This window comes from Dipodomys spectabilis, unplaced genomic scaffold (assembly GCF_019054845.1).
Source record: "Dipodomys spectabilis isolate Male_0828 unplaced genomic scaffold, ASM1905484v1 ptg000273l, whole genome shotgun sequence".
In the NCBI taxonomy this organism is placed as follows: Eukaryota; Metazoa; Chordata; class Mammalia; order Rodentia; family Heteromyidae; genus Dipodomys; species Dipodomys spectabilis.
Genome location: NW_024870950.1, coordinates 8,859,789 through 8,873,885, shown reverse-complemented (window position 1 = coordinate 8,873,885; position 14,097 = coordinate 8,859,789). Strand labels below are relative to the sequence as shown.

Here is a 14,097-nt window from a genome sequence, read left to right as displayed (position 1 = left end):
TCTGGTTCCATGTCCAAAAGATTTATTTGTGCCTGCACAAGTGGGGAGCTTCATAGGGATCAAGGTGCCAGAGTGACATCTGTCAGAACCAACCAGGTCACCAGAGCCACAAAATAAGGCCTGGAAATATGGCAACAACAAACATGGCAACAACAGTAGAGCTTGGGACTGTGTGGGGGGACTTTGAAAATAACCACCTTGGTGACAACTTGGGTGTCCAATGTACAGGGATCTCAGTTACTTTCTGGTCTGGGACCAGATGTCTCAGAGGCTGACGCTGGAGGATGGAACGGCACAGACTGCCCAGCTGTTCTTCTGGGAATACGTCCTCCAAAGGACTTTGCCACTGCTTTTCATCCCGTACCTAAAATGGAAATGGATTGTCAGCAGCTCCCATAGCTCCCCCTTGATGCACCTGCTTGGACCCCTGTGCCACTCTCTTGCCCCAGCCCTGTGCACCTGCTCCACTTGTCTGAAGACCCGCAGCAGATTTCCTCGAAGGACTCCTTGAAGCTCTTCCTCACTCCAGCCCCGACGCAGCAACTCCTCTATCAGCACTGGGTATGTGGACACGTCCTCCAACCCCTGAGGGAACCTGTGTGGCCACCATTAAGAAAATCTCAGACCTGGCACCCTGATCCCAACACAGAATCCAATTCTGGGACTCTGCACCCCAACCCTGGGCAGATGTGAAAAGTGATTCACTCCTTCTTGTGCCTCATCCAGAGGAGGCCTCAAAACTTCCTTGAATACTTGCCAAAATTCATTTGTGTATGTGTGTGTGTGTGTGTGTGTGTGTGTTACTGGTACTGGGACTTGAACTTAGGGCCTTGCACTCTTGCTCAGCTTTTTTGCTCATAGCTTGTGTTCTTACCATTTAAGCCATGCCTAATTAATTGGAGATAGGTCTCCTGGAATTGTCTGCCAGGTCTGGCTGTGAACCTCGATCTTTAAGAATCAGCTTCCTGCATAGCTAGATTATAGCGTGATGCACTGGCACCTAGTTAAACTGTACTGTTAAGATCTATATCTTGCACTGAAATTAAATGTTCCCTCTTTAAAAAAAACACACACATGCTGGGTATGGTGGTGTATCATGCTTATAATCTTAGCTATTCAGGAGGCTGAAATTGGGAAGATCATGATTTGAAGTAACTCCAGGCAAAAAGTTCATCAGACCCAATCTCAACTAATAAAAAGTTGAGTATTAGCTGGGTACTGGTAGCTCACACCTGTAGTCCTAGCTACTCAGGAGGCCTAGATGCAAGATCAAGGTTTGAAGTCAGAGTAGGTGAATAAGTCTGTGAGATTGTTATATCCAATTAAGCAGCAAATAGCCATAAGGGGAGCTGTGACTCAAGAGTGATTCAGCTTCAGCCTTGAACAAAAAAGCTAAGGTACAGTGGGCAGGCCCTGAGGTCAAGCCCCAGTATTGGCAAAAAAAGAAAAAGAAATATTAAATAGGCGGACTGTGGTCCAGGCGCTTGCCTGAGCAGGAAGACCATACCTCAAAAATAACTAACAGAAAAAAGGACTAGAGATGTGGCTCAGCAGTAGAGCACCTGCCTAGCAAGTGTGATATCCTGAGTTCAAACTTCAATACTGCTAAAAAAAATAAAAAGAAAAAGAATAAAAAGAGGTCTGAAGTAGTTCAGTGAGAGAGTTCTTGTTTAGTATGTGTAAGACACTGAATTTGATCCCCGGAACTGCAAAATAACAACAACAACAATAAATTCCTAAAGAAACAAGAAAGAAAAAGCTTCCTTAGAATTGGGTAGAGAAATGAGCTGGGCATGTAGTTCAGTGGTCAAGTGCTTGTCTAACATGCACAAAGCCCTAGGTTCAATCCCGAGTACTGCAAATGAACGAATGAATAATGATTACTGAGGTTGGCACTGATAGCACATGCCTGTAATCCTAGCTACACAGGAGGCTGATATCTGAGGACTGCAGTTAGAAGCCAGCCCAGGCAAGAAAGTTCATAGGACTCTTATCTTCAATTAACTACCAGAAATTCAGATGTGTAGCTGTGGCTCAAAGTAGTAGAGCACTAGCCTTGAACACAAAAGCTCAGGGTTGGTGTCTAGCCCCTTAGATCAAGCCTCATGATCAACCAAAAACAATGAAATTAAAATAAATAAACAGCAACAACTGACTAGAATTGGGCAGAGATGATAGCCAGCCCACACCCAACTTGGATGCCTGTTCATAGAGAGTAAGTAGATCTGCTGGGACTGGGTTTATGTGCATGTGCAGGTAGATGAGCTCTCTGGTGGCTCAGACAAATAAGGGCCTCTCTGGCCTTTAGGACCAGAAGGCTGAAGGTTGAAGACTACCCCAGGAAGCATATCTGGGGATCTAGGAAGTACAAGGTGGGCAATGCCTAAATGCAATGGGGGAACATGCTGGGGAGCATGGCGACCAGGGCCCCATTGCTCTCCAGCAGCCCCAAACCACAGGAAGTACTCACTGGCTGGTGCCATCATAATCTCCACCAATCCCGATGAATTTGGATCCAATGACTGCCTTGATGTGGTCAAAGTGATCTGGGGAGATGGGGAGTCAGCAGTGTGAGGCTTCTAGGGGTAAGGTTACCCTTCTGAACCTATACTCTGATGATCTTCCATTCTTGCAGCTGATAAGGCCATGAAGACCAATCCTTGGTTACCTGACACTTTGTGTGGCCACCTGAAGGTCCTGAGGTTTGACAGGGACAGATCTCACCTGTCTCTATACTAGACTTTAAGTTTGGAATGAAGCCATTTAGAGAGTCACCCATTGGTGCCATTTCCCATCCAGATCCACCCGGCCTCCAGACTCCTTGAGAACCTGGTGGAGGCTTCTTTCTGGAGATGTGGAAGATAAGAAAGGAACAAAGAATAGAGCTGATAAAGACTTCACAGACCTAAGGTAGAGACAGGGCCCCCAAGGCTTTGGTAGTCCTGACCAGAGCACAGGTGTTTAGCACTCAGCTTTATGTCCGATCACCTCCCTTTTACTCACCAGCAGGACAATGTAGACTCTGTAACTATCATTCTACCATAGCACCGAGGTGCTGTTCATCCTGTGATTTTTAGCTAAACCATCACTGAAGCTGTGCTGATATACTCCAAAGACTTCAGGTCCAAAGCAGAGCTTCTTAGAAAGCACGGGCGGGGGGAGGGGGGCCTGGTAGGGGAGGGGAGGCCAGGGGGAGGCTCACCTGCCACTGTGGACACGTTGGCTAATTTGTTGCACTGCAGCACCCCTACAGATAAGGATACCATCACGATGCCACCGTTATTCTTCTGCAAGGATAGTCAGGCACATGCTCAGCTTGGCCCCCAGCACAAGCATGTTCCTGCCCACCCCTTGGGCCCCAATGAGAAAGTTGTTGAGGGCTGGGAAGGTGGCACAGTGGTAGAGCGCTTGCCTTGCATGCATGAGGCCCTGGGTTCGATTCCTCAGCACCACATAAGCAGAAAGAAAAAAGCCGGAAGTGGCGCTGTGGCTCAAGTGGTAGAGTGCTAGCCTTGAGCTGAAGAGCTGAGGGACAGCGCCCAGGCCCAGAGTTCAGGCCCTACGACTGGACCAAAAAAAGAAAGCTGTTGATCCCTAACTTTATGAGCCACGGGAGACTGTACCTCTCTGATTTTGTGTGAATGGAGGTATCTTGGCTCAGGGTTTGAGAAATAGAAGAATATTTACCCTCTAGAATCTCTAGTCCGACACATATTTAAGACTTCAGGGGATACGGAGAGATGTTCAGCCTAGGTTTTCATCAGATTGAGGAAACAGGGGCCCAATTTTTTTTTTTCTTTTTTTGGTCTGCTGTAGGGCCTGAACTCTGGGCCTGGGCGCTGTCCCTCAGCTCTTCAGCTCAAGGCTAGCGCTCTACCACTTGAGCCACAGCGCCACTTCCGGCTTTTTTCTTTCTGCTTATGTGGTGCTGAGGAATCGAACGCAGGGCCTCATGCATGCAAGGCAAAGCACTCTACCACTGAGCCACCTTCCCAGCCCTGTGCGAGGGCGGGGCGGGGGGGGGGGGGCGGGAGAAGTTCAAGGTCTTGTGAAGTTTTTCCTTTAGTTCTCAAGGCTGGGTAATTTCTCACCAAACGCTGCAAGATGTCATCAGGAACATTTCGAGCATTCTCACACACACCCCGGGCAGCCGAGTGAGAGAAGATCACAGGTGCCTGTGACACTTCCAAGGCCCGTTGTGCTACAGCATCTGAGCCATGGGACAAATCTACCATCATGCCCAGGCGATTCATTTCAGCTACCACCTTCTGCAGGGACAGATTGGGAGGAGAGTGTCAGGGGTGTCCATGTGCCCCCTCCCATTTATCTATAGGGAAAGGTAAGGCATGGGCTGGAGTACTAAACCACAGTCCTCACCTCACCAAAGCTGGTCAGTCCACTGACATTGCTGTAGAATGGGTGGACATTCTTTGACGAGCTCTCTGCCCTGCAGAATGGCCAGAAAACAGGTCTGACTGGTGGCTATTCTTGGCCACAAGAGCCTAAAAGCCTCTACTGAAACTTCTACCCCGATTGGGCACCTGTGGCTCACATCAGGCGGCTGAGATCTAATGGTTGTGGTTTGAAGCCAGCCCAAGTAGGAAAGTCTGTTAGACTTATCTCTAGTTGAGCACAAAAAAAGGGGGGGGGGGCTGGGAAGGTGGCTCAGTGGTAGAGTGCTTGCCTTGCATGCATGAGGCCCTGGGTTCGATTCCTCAGCACCACATAAGCAAAAAAAGAAAAAAGCCGGAAGTGGTGCCCCCCAAAAAGCCGTAAGTGGAGCCATAAGTAGCTCAAGTGGTAGAACATCAGCAAAAAAGCTAAGAGCCTGGTGCCAGTGGCTCTCGCCTATAATCCTAGCTACTCAGGAGTATCTGAGATCTGAGGATCACGATTCAAAGCCAGCCTGGACAGGAAAGTCTGTGGAGACTCTTATGTCCAATAAACCACCAGAAAACCGGAAGTGGCACTGTGGCTCAAGTGGTAGAGTGCTTGCCTTGAGCTGAAGAGCTGAGTGATAGCGCCCAGGCTGAGTTCAAGCTCCACAATCGACAAAAAAAAAAAAAATAGCTAAGAGACAGTGCCTAGATCCTGAGTTCAAGTCCCAGTACCAGCAGGTGTATGTATACTCACACACATACACACATACTACCACCACCACCACAATCACCTCCGCCAACAACAAATCTTTCTATCCCTGTAATTCCCTGGAGCAAATTCAAGAAACCAGGATAGACTGTGCCAGCCAGAGAGAAGGGTTCTGAGCTGGGATCCAGTTTTTTCCTATGAACCCAGAATACCAGTTCCCCTTCCATTGCAAAAGCCAGTGCCAGTCCCTAGAGGTAAAGATTGATCTGGGCCTACACTGTGATCTTGGTCAGATTCCTGCCTCAGTGGGCCCACACCGTCTGGCCTGTACTCACCAAGGTGTGTTGCAGGTATGAGTGAGCGTCAGGTAACGTACTCCCAGCATATAGAAACTGCGTAGCACAGACAGACTACTATCAAGCGAGTGGCCACCCTCTACGCCAATGAGACAGGCCAATTTCTGGGTGCTGTTCAGAGCTGGGGGGCCAATAGGACGTGATTACTTTCAGGAGCTAGAATAGATCTGTCAAGTCCCTGATATCTAGCACCAGTTCACCCACCTTTAACTGAAGTCACAAGCTCCAGCTCAGAGTAGTTGGCACACATACGATGAATGAGATCAATCTGCTCCAGGGTGAGGCGCACAGCATCCTGGTCCTGAGTCTGGCAGGGGACGTAGGCTGACCAGAACTAGGGGGAAAAGCCAGGGGTTGACTTGGGTAGGCGCTGCTGTGGTGCTCTGCAAGCCTTCACAGCCAACAAAGTATCCAGTGGGCCCAGAGGCCACAAGGAATGCTCTCATTCTTCTGTGATGTCTTCACACTCACTGCTGCAGTCCCAGTATCCTTTCATGATACTTTTTTTTTTGGTATCAGTACTGGGGCCTAAATTCAGGACCTGGACATTGATTGTCCTTTAGCTTTTTTTTTTTTTCCTCTCAAGGCTGGTGCCTTACCACTTGAGCCACTGCTCCACTTACAGCTTTTTGGTGGTTAATTGGAGATAAGAGTCTCATTGACTTTCCTATCCTGGTTGGCTTTGAACAGGGATCCTCAAGATCTCAGCATCCTGAGTAGCTAAGATTACAGGCATGAGCCACTGCTGTCCAGTTAAGTCCCCATTTGACTAAATTACAATCCCCTCAGCCCCCTCTCTTCCTAACACCCAGCAACCATGCTGTGGCACTCTGTGGGGTTGCTGTGGTACCTGGGCACCCACAAGTCCATCTCTAAGGCGATCCAGGCTGGTCTGGCCATGGCTGAAGTTTCTCAGGTTAACATCCGGTAGACCTTTCTGGTAAAGCTGCCTCAGGACCAAGGGAAAGTCGTTGTGGCTGAAAGGAAGTTACGGAAGGGTCAGAACAGGAATAAAAGTATGAGTTCCTTAGATACCAGGCCAGGGAGGGCATATTCCAGGGGTCTCCCCCTGCACACTGTTGTCAAGATTATAATGAGATTCCTTGAAGCCTGGGGTTTCGCAGGAAGGGGAAGGGCACTGAGGGGTGGATGATGGGAGAGTGGACCATGTAGACATGGTATGGGGGGGGGGGGCTTTTTGCTGTCCCCGTAAGCTCAGAACCTTCCCCTCCTCAGGGGTGCCCTCAGAGCCCACCCACACCTACGCACCCATCCACAAGCGGGAAGTCCCTCATCAGGGCCCGAGCACGCTCTCGCAGACCCAGGCCTGACATAGTTGGGGCACTGGGGGTGCCCGTTGTGAGCAGGGTGCTGGGGGTGCTGGGCAAAGTCGGGGCGCTGGAGCTGCTGGGCGTGGTCTGGGCCGCGTTGGCTGGCTGGGCAGGCCCCAGCAAGAACACGACCGTCAGCAGGTACAGAGCGGGCAGCAGAGGCCGCCGGACCCCCGCCTGGGGACCCTCGAGGCCCTTGGGCTGCATTTTGCTCCGGGCTCTGGGACCAAGGAGGTGGCAGAGCCTGAGGAGGACAGAAGACGACGATGACGATTGGGTCTCCACCCTGGGATCCAGTCTCCAGGGGTTGAAGTCGCCCCACCCTGCGACGCCTGCCACGCGGGGTGTCGCAAACGTCGCGCAGCACTGCCGCCAGAGGGCGCCACGGCCCTCCCGTGCCCAGGATCCCAAAGGGCGCCCCCACGGGCTGGGCGGGCCGCTGCCGTGCGCACCGGGCCGGGCTCTCCTGTTTGTTCAGCATCGCCCCCGCCACTCCCTGGTGGGCCTCCAGGCTACTTCTAGGGTTTCTCCCGCGCCCAGAGAAGGGGCCTGGGGTGCTTCTCCCAGAGAGTAGTAGCCTCAGCCAGGCGGCCTCAGGTCCCCAACCTCCTGCACTTTCCAGGGCCGCAGGTGTCAGTGACCAACGGTGCTCTGGGCGTGTAGGGTGGGTGTAGGGGAGGAGATGGGCTCTGGAAATGAGTTAATCTTCTGGAGTCCATAGGTTCAGGGGCGCTCTTCACTCCTGTATCTGTCTCACCTCTCTCCCTTGGGGACTGGGGACTGTTAAGAGCACCCCCCAAACAGCCTCAGGAATTGCTCCCTCCTCGGGAGTGTGCTGTATCTGCCCTTGGAGGGTCGTTTGTCAGGAGAACCGAACCAGCATCAGGGAAGAGAGAGAGAGAGAGAGAGAGAGATTGATTGATTGATTTCCACGGTAATAGAGCCCCACACCCCAGCACCAGAGCCCCACACCCCAGCACCTTCATTCCAGGGCCGCTGGCTGTTCTGCTTGGCCAGGTTCCCTCCTACCTCAATGTGCAAGTCAAGTCAGAAATTCAGCTCCTAAAGAAAGGCCTGACAACAGGGTCCTGGGGCTACATCCAACTTCTCACGAGACTGTTGTGGTTTGAGCTCTCAGAAACCTTCAGGGCTTAACTTAGTTCCCTTCCTTGTTTGGCAGGCCCCACCCTTACCCTATTTCCTCCAGGGATCCCCCAGAACCACATGCTCACACCCACTTGGCTTATATGTCATCTCCTGGAAATGCCACCCATTGAAAGGGTTTGTGAACTGTGCTCAGACTCCATTTCCAGCTGCTGTCCTTTAGGATCTTAAATTTTTGTTTTGAACTCTAGCACTTGTTGGAGCTCCTCTAGTTTTGGAACCTTCTTTCGGTAGCAAGATTGATCAGTGCATGAGGACTTGAGATGCAAGAAGGCCTCCTAAAAAAGGAAATGAACAAGCTCTTCCAGTGTCTGGACATCCTGAGCTATCCAGGAGGAAGTTTTCTCAGCCTAGATGTGTTTTGTTTTTGCCAGTCCTGGGCCTTGAACTCAGGGCCTGGGCACTGTCCCTGGGCTACTTTTGCTTAAAGCTAGCACTATGCCACTTGAGCCACAGTGCTTCTTCCAGCTTTTTCTATTTATGTGGTACTGAGGAGTCAAACACAGGGCTTCTGCATGCTAGGCAAGCACTCTACTACTAAGCCACATTCCTAGCCCCTAGCTTTTTGCTTTATGTAGAAAGCCTTCCTCCTTGGCCAGGCTTAATGGCCTGTACAAGATAGCTTACCCTGTGAAGGCCAGCATGTGAACTCTAACTTCAAATGTGGCTGAACATCAGGCCACACCAAAGAAGCTATGTGTGTATGTGTGTGTGTGGGGGGGGGAGAGAAAGAGAGAGAGAGAGAGAGAGAGAGAGAGAGAGAGAGAGAGAGAGAGAAAGAGAGAGAGAGAAATAGAGAGTATACTGGGCTTGAACTCATTGAACTCAGGGCCTGGGCGTTACCTCTTAGCTTTTTTGCTCAAGGCTAGTGCTCTACCACTTGAGCCTCAGCTTTGCTTCTGGCTTTTTGGTAGTTAATTGGAGATAAGAATCTCAGGGACCTTCTTGCCCAGGCTGGCTTTAAACTGCAACCCTCATATCTCAACCTTCTGAATAGCTAAGATTACAGATGTGAGCCACAGGTACCAGCTCTGCTCTCCATTTTAATTTTAATTATAACAAACTGGCCTGAGTTCTGCCACAGTTCAAGGCATCACTATAGGGCTTGTGTAACTAGAAGCTGCACCCAATGAATACTTTTGAAGACAGAAGACCTTTCGTTGTGTAGAAATGTACATCAGGGTGGGAGGTGGGTATTGAAGCTTGGCCTTGGACAAGCAAAATTTCAAGTCAAACATAGAAAATCACTTTATTGAGCAATAAAGGCCATAAGGGACTGGAAAAAAAAGGAACTATGAACCAAAGGGGGTGGTAGTGGGGTCTTGATGAACTTTCTCCTGGTAGCTGGTATCTCTGGAGCTCTTTCTTCTGCTTCTTGAGGATACAGGCAAGGGGCTCCTGGGGCAACCACTTCTTGTTTCGTCCCACTTCAACCCCTTCTGGTTTGTGTTGGCGGTCACTGGCAGCGACTCAGGGGCAGGAATCCATCTGGTACACTGGGGCCCTGCTAGGCCACTCTGCACCATTTCTTGGCTCCTTCTTGGTTTGCACAGGGAAGATTATTCTTTCTTCTGCCCAAGAAAAGTCTTCGTCCAGGCCAGCTTCAGCTCTGGGAAATCAAAGCAGCCTCTTCTCTCAAACTTTCTTGCCTGTAGCCAGTTGGAATAGAAGTGGGGTTCCTGGCTGGGGAGGGCTCAGGCAGAATGGCTCAGGTTCTATCTCTAGGGGCAGGCAGTGGCAGTCACTGTTAAATGCTTGTCCTTTCAACAGACTAGCTCTTTTAGCAAGCTTCTGTGGGGTCAGCCTTCTGCCCCCATGGTTCAAAGGACGAATTTTGGGGCTAGGGCAACTTAGATCTTCATCCAACTCTGGAGCTCGATGTCTCTTGGGAGCCTGCCTGGGTACTGGCTTCTCTGTTTTGGTCTTTGCTGGGGTGGCCAGGGGAGCATCCCCATAGAGCCGGTAACCACCCACCAGGCAGTATGTCTCCCCATGCCAGCCCATCTGGGTTTCTCCGTACCCTTGGTAGAGGACATGGTAGTAAACAGGCGTAGGAGGAGGCACGGGAGGCACTGCTGGAAAGAAAACCAGAATGGATCAGTCACTTGTGCTTCTGGGACCTTCCTCTCACATCCCTTCCTGTTTCTGGCTAAAGCCCCTCTTATCTGCTTATCATCCCAACCAGTCTCGGGGTTCCCTAAAAAGGGATGCTTGCTATAAAATCACTTGGCTTGGGGCTGGGAAGGTGGCTCAGTGGTAGAGCGCTTGCCTTGCAGGCATGAGGCCCTGGGTTCGATTCCTCAGCACCACATAAGCAAAAAAGAAAAAAGCCAGAAGTGGTGCTATGGCTCAATTGGTAGAGTGCTAGCCTTGAGCTGAAGAGCTGAGGGACAGCGCCCAGGCCCAGAGTGCAGTCCCCACAACCGGACCCTCCCCCCCCCAAAAAAAAAATCACTTGGCTTCTGTGGAGCCAATGGCAACAATGGGAGACCAGGATATGTTTCCTTATTCCGAGGGACAACCATGAACCTCAAAATAATTGTAGATGGCACCCCTTAGTTTCTCTCTTACACAAATGAGAAAATTTTCTAAAGGCCTGACATTTTAGAGCTATAATAATAATGGTTTCCAAGTTTTAGAAAAATGTGATCTAGGGCTGGGAATGTAGCTTAATGATAAGACTGCTTGCTTAGCATGCATGGAGCCCTGGGTTTGATTCCTCAGTACCACATAAATAGAAAAAGTTAGAAATGGCACTGTGGCTCAAGTGGTAGAGTGCTATCCTTGAGCAAAAGAAGCTTAGGGACAGTGACCAGGCAGAAAGCAAGAAAGAAAGGAAGAAAGAAGCAAGAAAGTGACCTAATTTAAATTGTTATGAACCCTTCCCACCATGGGACCCAAAGACTACTGGTTCCTCCAATACTCAGCAGCTCAGACTGGGATGCATATGAAGGAGCTTAATCTGTATATCTTCAAGGCAATACAGTAGAGAATCACCTAGGTCTTTTTTTTTTTTTTTTTTGGGTCCGGTTGTGGGGCCGGAACTCTGGGCCTGGGCGCTGTCCCTCAGCTCTTCAGCTCAAGGCTAGCACTCTACCACTTGAGCCACAGCGCCACTTCCGGCTTTTTGCTTATATGGTGCTGAGGAATCGAACCCAGGGCCTCGAGCATGCAAGGCAAGTGCTCTACCACTGAGCCACCTTCCCAGCCCCTCACCTAGGTCTTAAGTGGAGGTTAATTAGAGGTCAACAACTCTTCCTTAAAGGATTACACTTATAGCTTGATAAGAAAAGTACAATTGGCTTTTGCTATCGACATCAGGGGTCTGGCCAGGCACTGGTAGCCCATGTCTGCAATTCTAGCTACTCAGGATGCTGAGATCTGAGGTTCATAGTTCAAAGCCAGACCAGGAAGGAAAGTCTGTGAGACTCTTATTTCCAATTAACCACCAGATAACTGGAAGTGGTGCTGTGGCTCAGTGGTAAAGTACTAGCCTTGAGCAAGAGTTCAGGTACAGCATCCAGGCCACAAGTTCAGGTCGCATGATCAACAACAACAAAAAAGGTCTGAAGGAAACATCTTGCAGCCCAGAGAGGTTAAATTGATAGAGATCAAGACTTCTCTGAACTCTTGTCCAGAGATGATGTCACTTGCTCTTAGTGAACAGGAACACTGGGTTCCTGAGTGGGGAACAGGACATTCATCATACTCATAGCTGAGGAAGTTCTTAGGTGTGGTGACCAAGCTCTGAAGGGACATATGGTAGCCCAGAAAGGTTGTATACCAAGTCTCGTACAGATGAGTGTCTTACCTGCTGCACTGCTCTCCCAGGGAACAGAAGACATGTTGGAGTGAATATAGAAGATTCGGTCAGACATTCTCTTTCATACAATTAACAAGATTATGTGTCTCGTAGAGAAAGGATAGGGAAGTTTCCTCAGGGGGGGATCACGTTTGTATAGTTCTCTTGCCATGGAAACTGAGGCCTGTGATGTCATTACTACCCAGTGAGATCACATAAGGAACTTCTGACTTGAGGTCTAACCCTCTGTGTTATGGAGAAGCAGAAGGAAAAGGTTGAGACCCCTGTCTGGGCTCTCTGGTTTGGCCTCTTCACTCATATACTACTTAAGAGCCACTCCCTGAGGAGCACATTTGTGGGTGGGCACAGTTCCAGTGAACACAGGGAGGGATGGAGAAACTGAAATTTTGTGATGAGTCAGTCAAGCCTAGCCTGAGGGCTGGGAAGGTGGCTCAGAGGTAGAGCGCTTGCCTTGCATGCATGAGGTCCTGGGTTCAATTCCTCAGCACCACATAAGAAAAAAGAAAAAAAGCTGGAAGTGGCACTGTGGCTCAAGTGGTAGAGCGCTAGGGAGCTGAAGAGCTGAGGGACAGCACCCAGGCCAAGTTCAGGCCCCACGACTGGACCCCCCCCCCAAAAAAAAAGACTAGCCTGAGACACACAAAATGCACTGTAAGCATTTGATAGTGGGAAAGGCAAAAATTCAAGTGGATTAGGGGACCAGGGAGGGCTCAAGAGTGGCCTGAAGGCAGCCGGGCGCTGGTGGCTCACGCCTATAATCCTACTCAGGAGGCTGAGATCTGAGGATCGCAGTTCAAAGCCAGCCCGGGCAGGAGAGACCGTGAGACTCCTATCTCCAATAAACCACCAGAAAACCGGAAGTGGCGCTGTAGCTCAAGTGGTAGAGTGCTTGCCTTGAGCTGAAGAGCTGAGGGACAGCGCCCAGGCCCAGAGTTCAAGCCCCACGACCAACAAAAAAAAAAAAAAGAGTGGCCTGAAGGATAAGTGAGAGCTGGACAGGTGAAAAAGGCACACATTCCAGTTGGGAAGAATCAAAGTAGAGACAGGCTCTTTTTGACTTTGTTGTGCTGAGTGTAAATTCATGGACCCCTCATCTTTATTTTTTTTTGCTGGTCGTGGGGCCTGTACTCTGGGCCTGGGCCCTGTCCCTAAGCTCTTCAGCTCAAGGCTAGCACTCTACCACTTGAGCCACAGCGCCACTTCTGCCATTTTCTACTTATGTGGTGCTGAAGAATCAAACCCAGGGCCTCATGCATGCAAGACAAGCGCTCTACAACTGAGCAACCTTCCCAGTTTCCCACCCCCATCTTTATTTAAGTGATGTTCTAAGCAGTGAAAAGGAGGTAGATGCCAGTGATTTGTGCCTGTAATCCTAGCTACTACTCAGAAGACTGAGATCTGAGGATCCCATAGTTTGAAGTCAGCCTGGACAGAAAGTTTGTGAGACAGACTATCTCCAATGGGCCACCAAAAAGCCAGAAGCTGAGGTGTAGTTCAAATAGTAGAGCACCAGTCTTGAGCAAAAAAGCTAATGGAGGGCTGGGAATGTGGCTTATGGGTAGAGTGCTTGCCTAGCATGCATGAAGCCCTGGGTTTGATTCCACAGTACCACATAAACAGAAAAAGCTGTAAGTGGCACTTGGCTCAACTGATAGAGTGTTATCCTTGAGGAAAAGAAGCTCAAGGACAGTGCCCTAGGCCTTGAGTTCAAGCCCCAGGACTGGCAAAAAGAAAAAGCTAATAGTGCTTAGGACGTGAGTTCAAGCTCCAGTACCAGTATATACACACACATACACACACACACACAGTGAATGGTTCAAGCTCCAGTACCAGCACACACACACACACACACACACACACACACACACACACACACACACACACACCACACACACACACACACACACACAGTGAATGGGGCTATCCAGGGTGACAAGTATTCTACTCAACAGTAGGGCTTCCTATTAGGGCTCTAAATTTATACATAATAGAAATGTGAGGAAAAGTTCATCACAATCCTAGGTGTTGGACATTAGGAAGATGGTGCTCCAAGGCAAAATGTGGGTCACTAATGATTTTAAAAGTGGGAATGACAATCCACACACCAGGGTTCATGCCTATAATCCTAGCTACTCAGGAGGCTGACAGCAAATGGTGGTTCAAAGACAGCTCAGGCAGAAAAGCCCAGAATGCAATGTCCCAGTCATGTCTGTTTCTAACAATTTATGCTAGACTTTTGCCATCACAAGCTGCACTAAACTCTACACAAGTTAAAAAAAAGAAAAACAAAAAATCTTTGTGTTTGTGTGTTCCAATCGTGAGGCTTGAACTCAGG

At 49.7% G+C, this 14,097-nt stretch overlaps 2 protein-coding genes across 6 annotated transcripts; both read right to left on the bottom strand.

Annotated features, from left to right (window-relative positions):
- Window positions 1–7,901, bottom strand: LOC122126083 (dipeptidase 2-like). 5 transcript variants are annotated; one of them, XM_042700632.1, is made up of 12 exons: window positions 7,756–7,901; window positions 7,533–7,621; window positions 6,714–7,019; window positions 6,295–6,421; window positions 5,649–5,778; window positions 5,424–5,565; window positions 4,378–4,447; window positions 4,092–4,268; window positions 3,203–3,287; window positions 2,471–2,546; window positions 460–595; window positions 1–364 (listed from the first exon to the last, which is right to left on the bottom strand). In XM_042700632.1, the coding sequence occupies exons 3-12, from the start codon at window positions 6,980–6,982 to the stop codon at window positions 98–100; spliced, it is 1,479 nt and encodes a 492-aa protein (XP_042556566.1). In that variant the 5' UTR covers window positions 6,983–7,019; window positions 7,533–7,621; window positions 7,756–7,901; the 3' UTR covers window positions 1–97. The 5 variants fall into 5 exon arrangements, with proteins under 5 accessions (XP_042556566.1, XP_042556567.1, XP_042556565.1 ...); XM_042700633.1 differs by having other exon boundaries at window positions 7,533–7,616; XM_042700631.1 differs by having other exon boundaries at window positions 7,805–7,897.
- Window positions 7,902–9,176: 1,275 nt separating this feature from the next.
- Window positions 9,177–12,009, bottom strand: Dpep2nb (DPEP2 neighbor). The gene is made up of 2 exons (XM_042700635.1): window positions 11,751–12,009; window positions 9,177–10,014 (listed from the first exon to the last, which is right to left on the bottom strand). The coding sequence occupies exons 1-2, from the start codon at window positions 11,815–11,817 to the stop codon at window positions 9,575–9,577; spliced, it is 507 nt and encodes a 168-aa protein (XP_042556569.1). The 5' UTR covers window positions 11,818–12,009; the 3' UTR covers window positions 9,177–9,574.
- Between the last annotated feature and the right edge of the window lie 2,088 nt (window positions 12,010–14,097).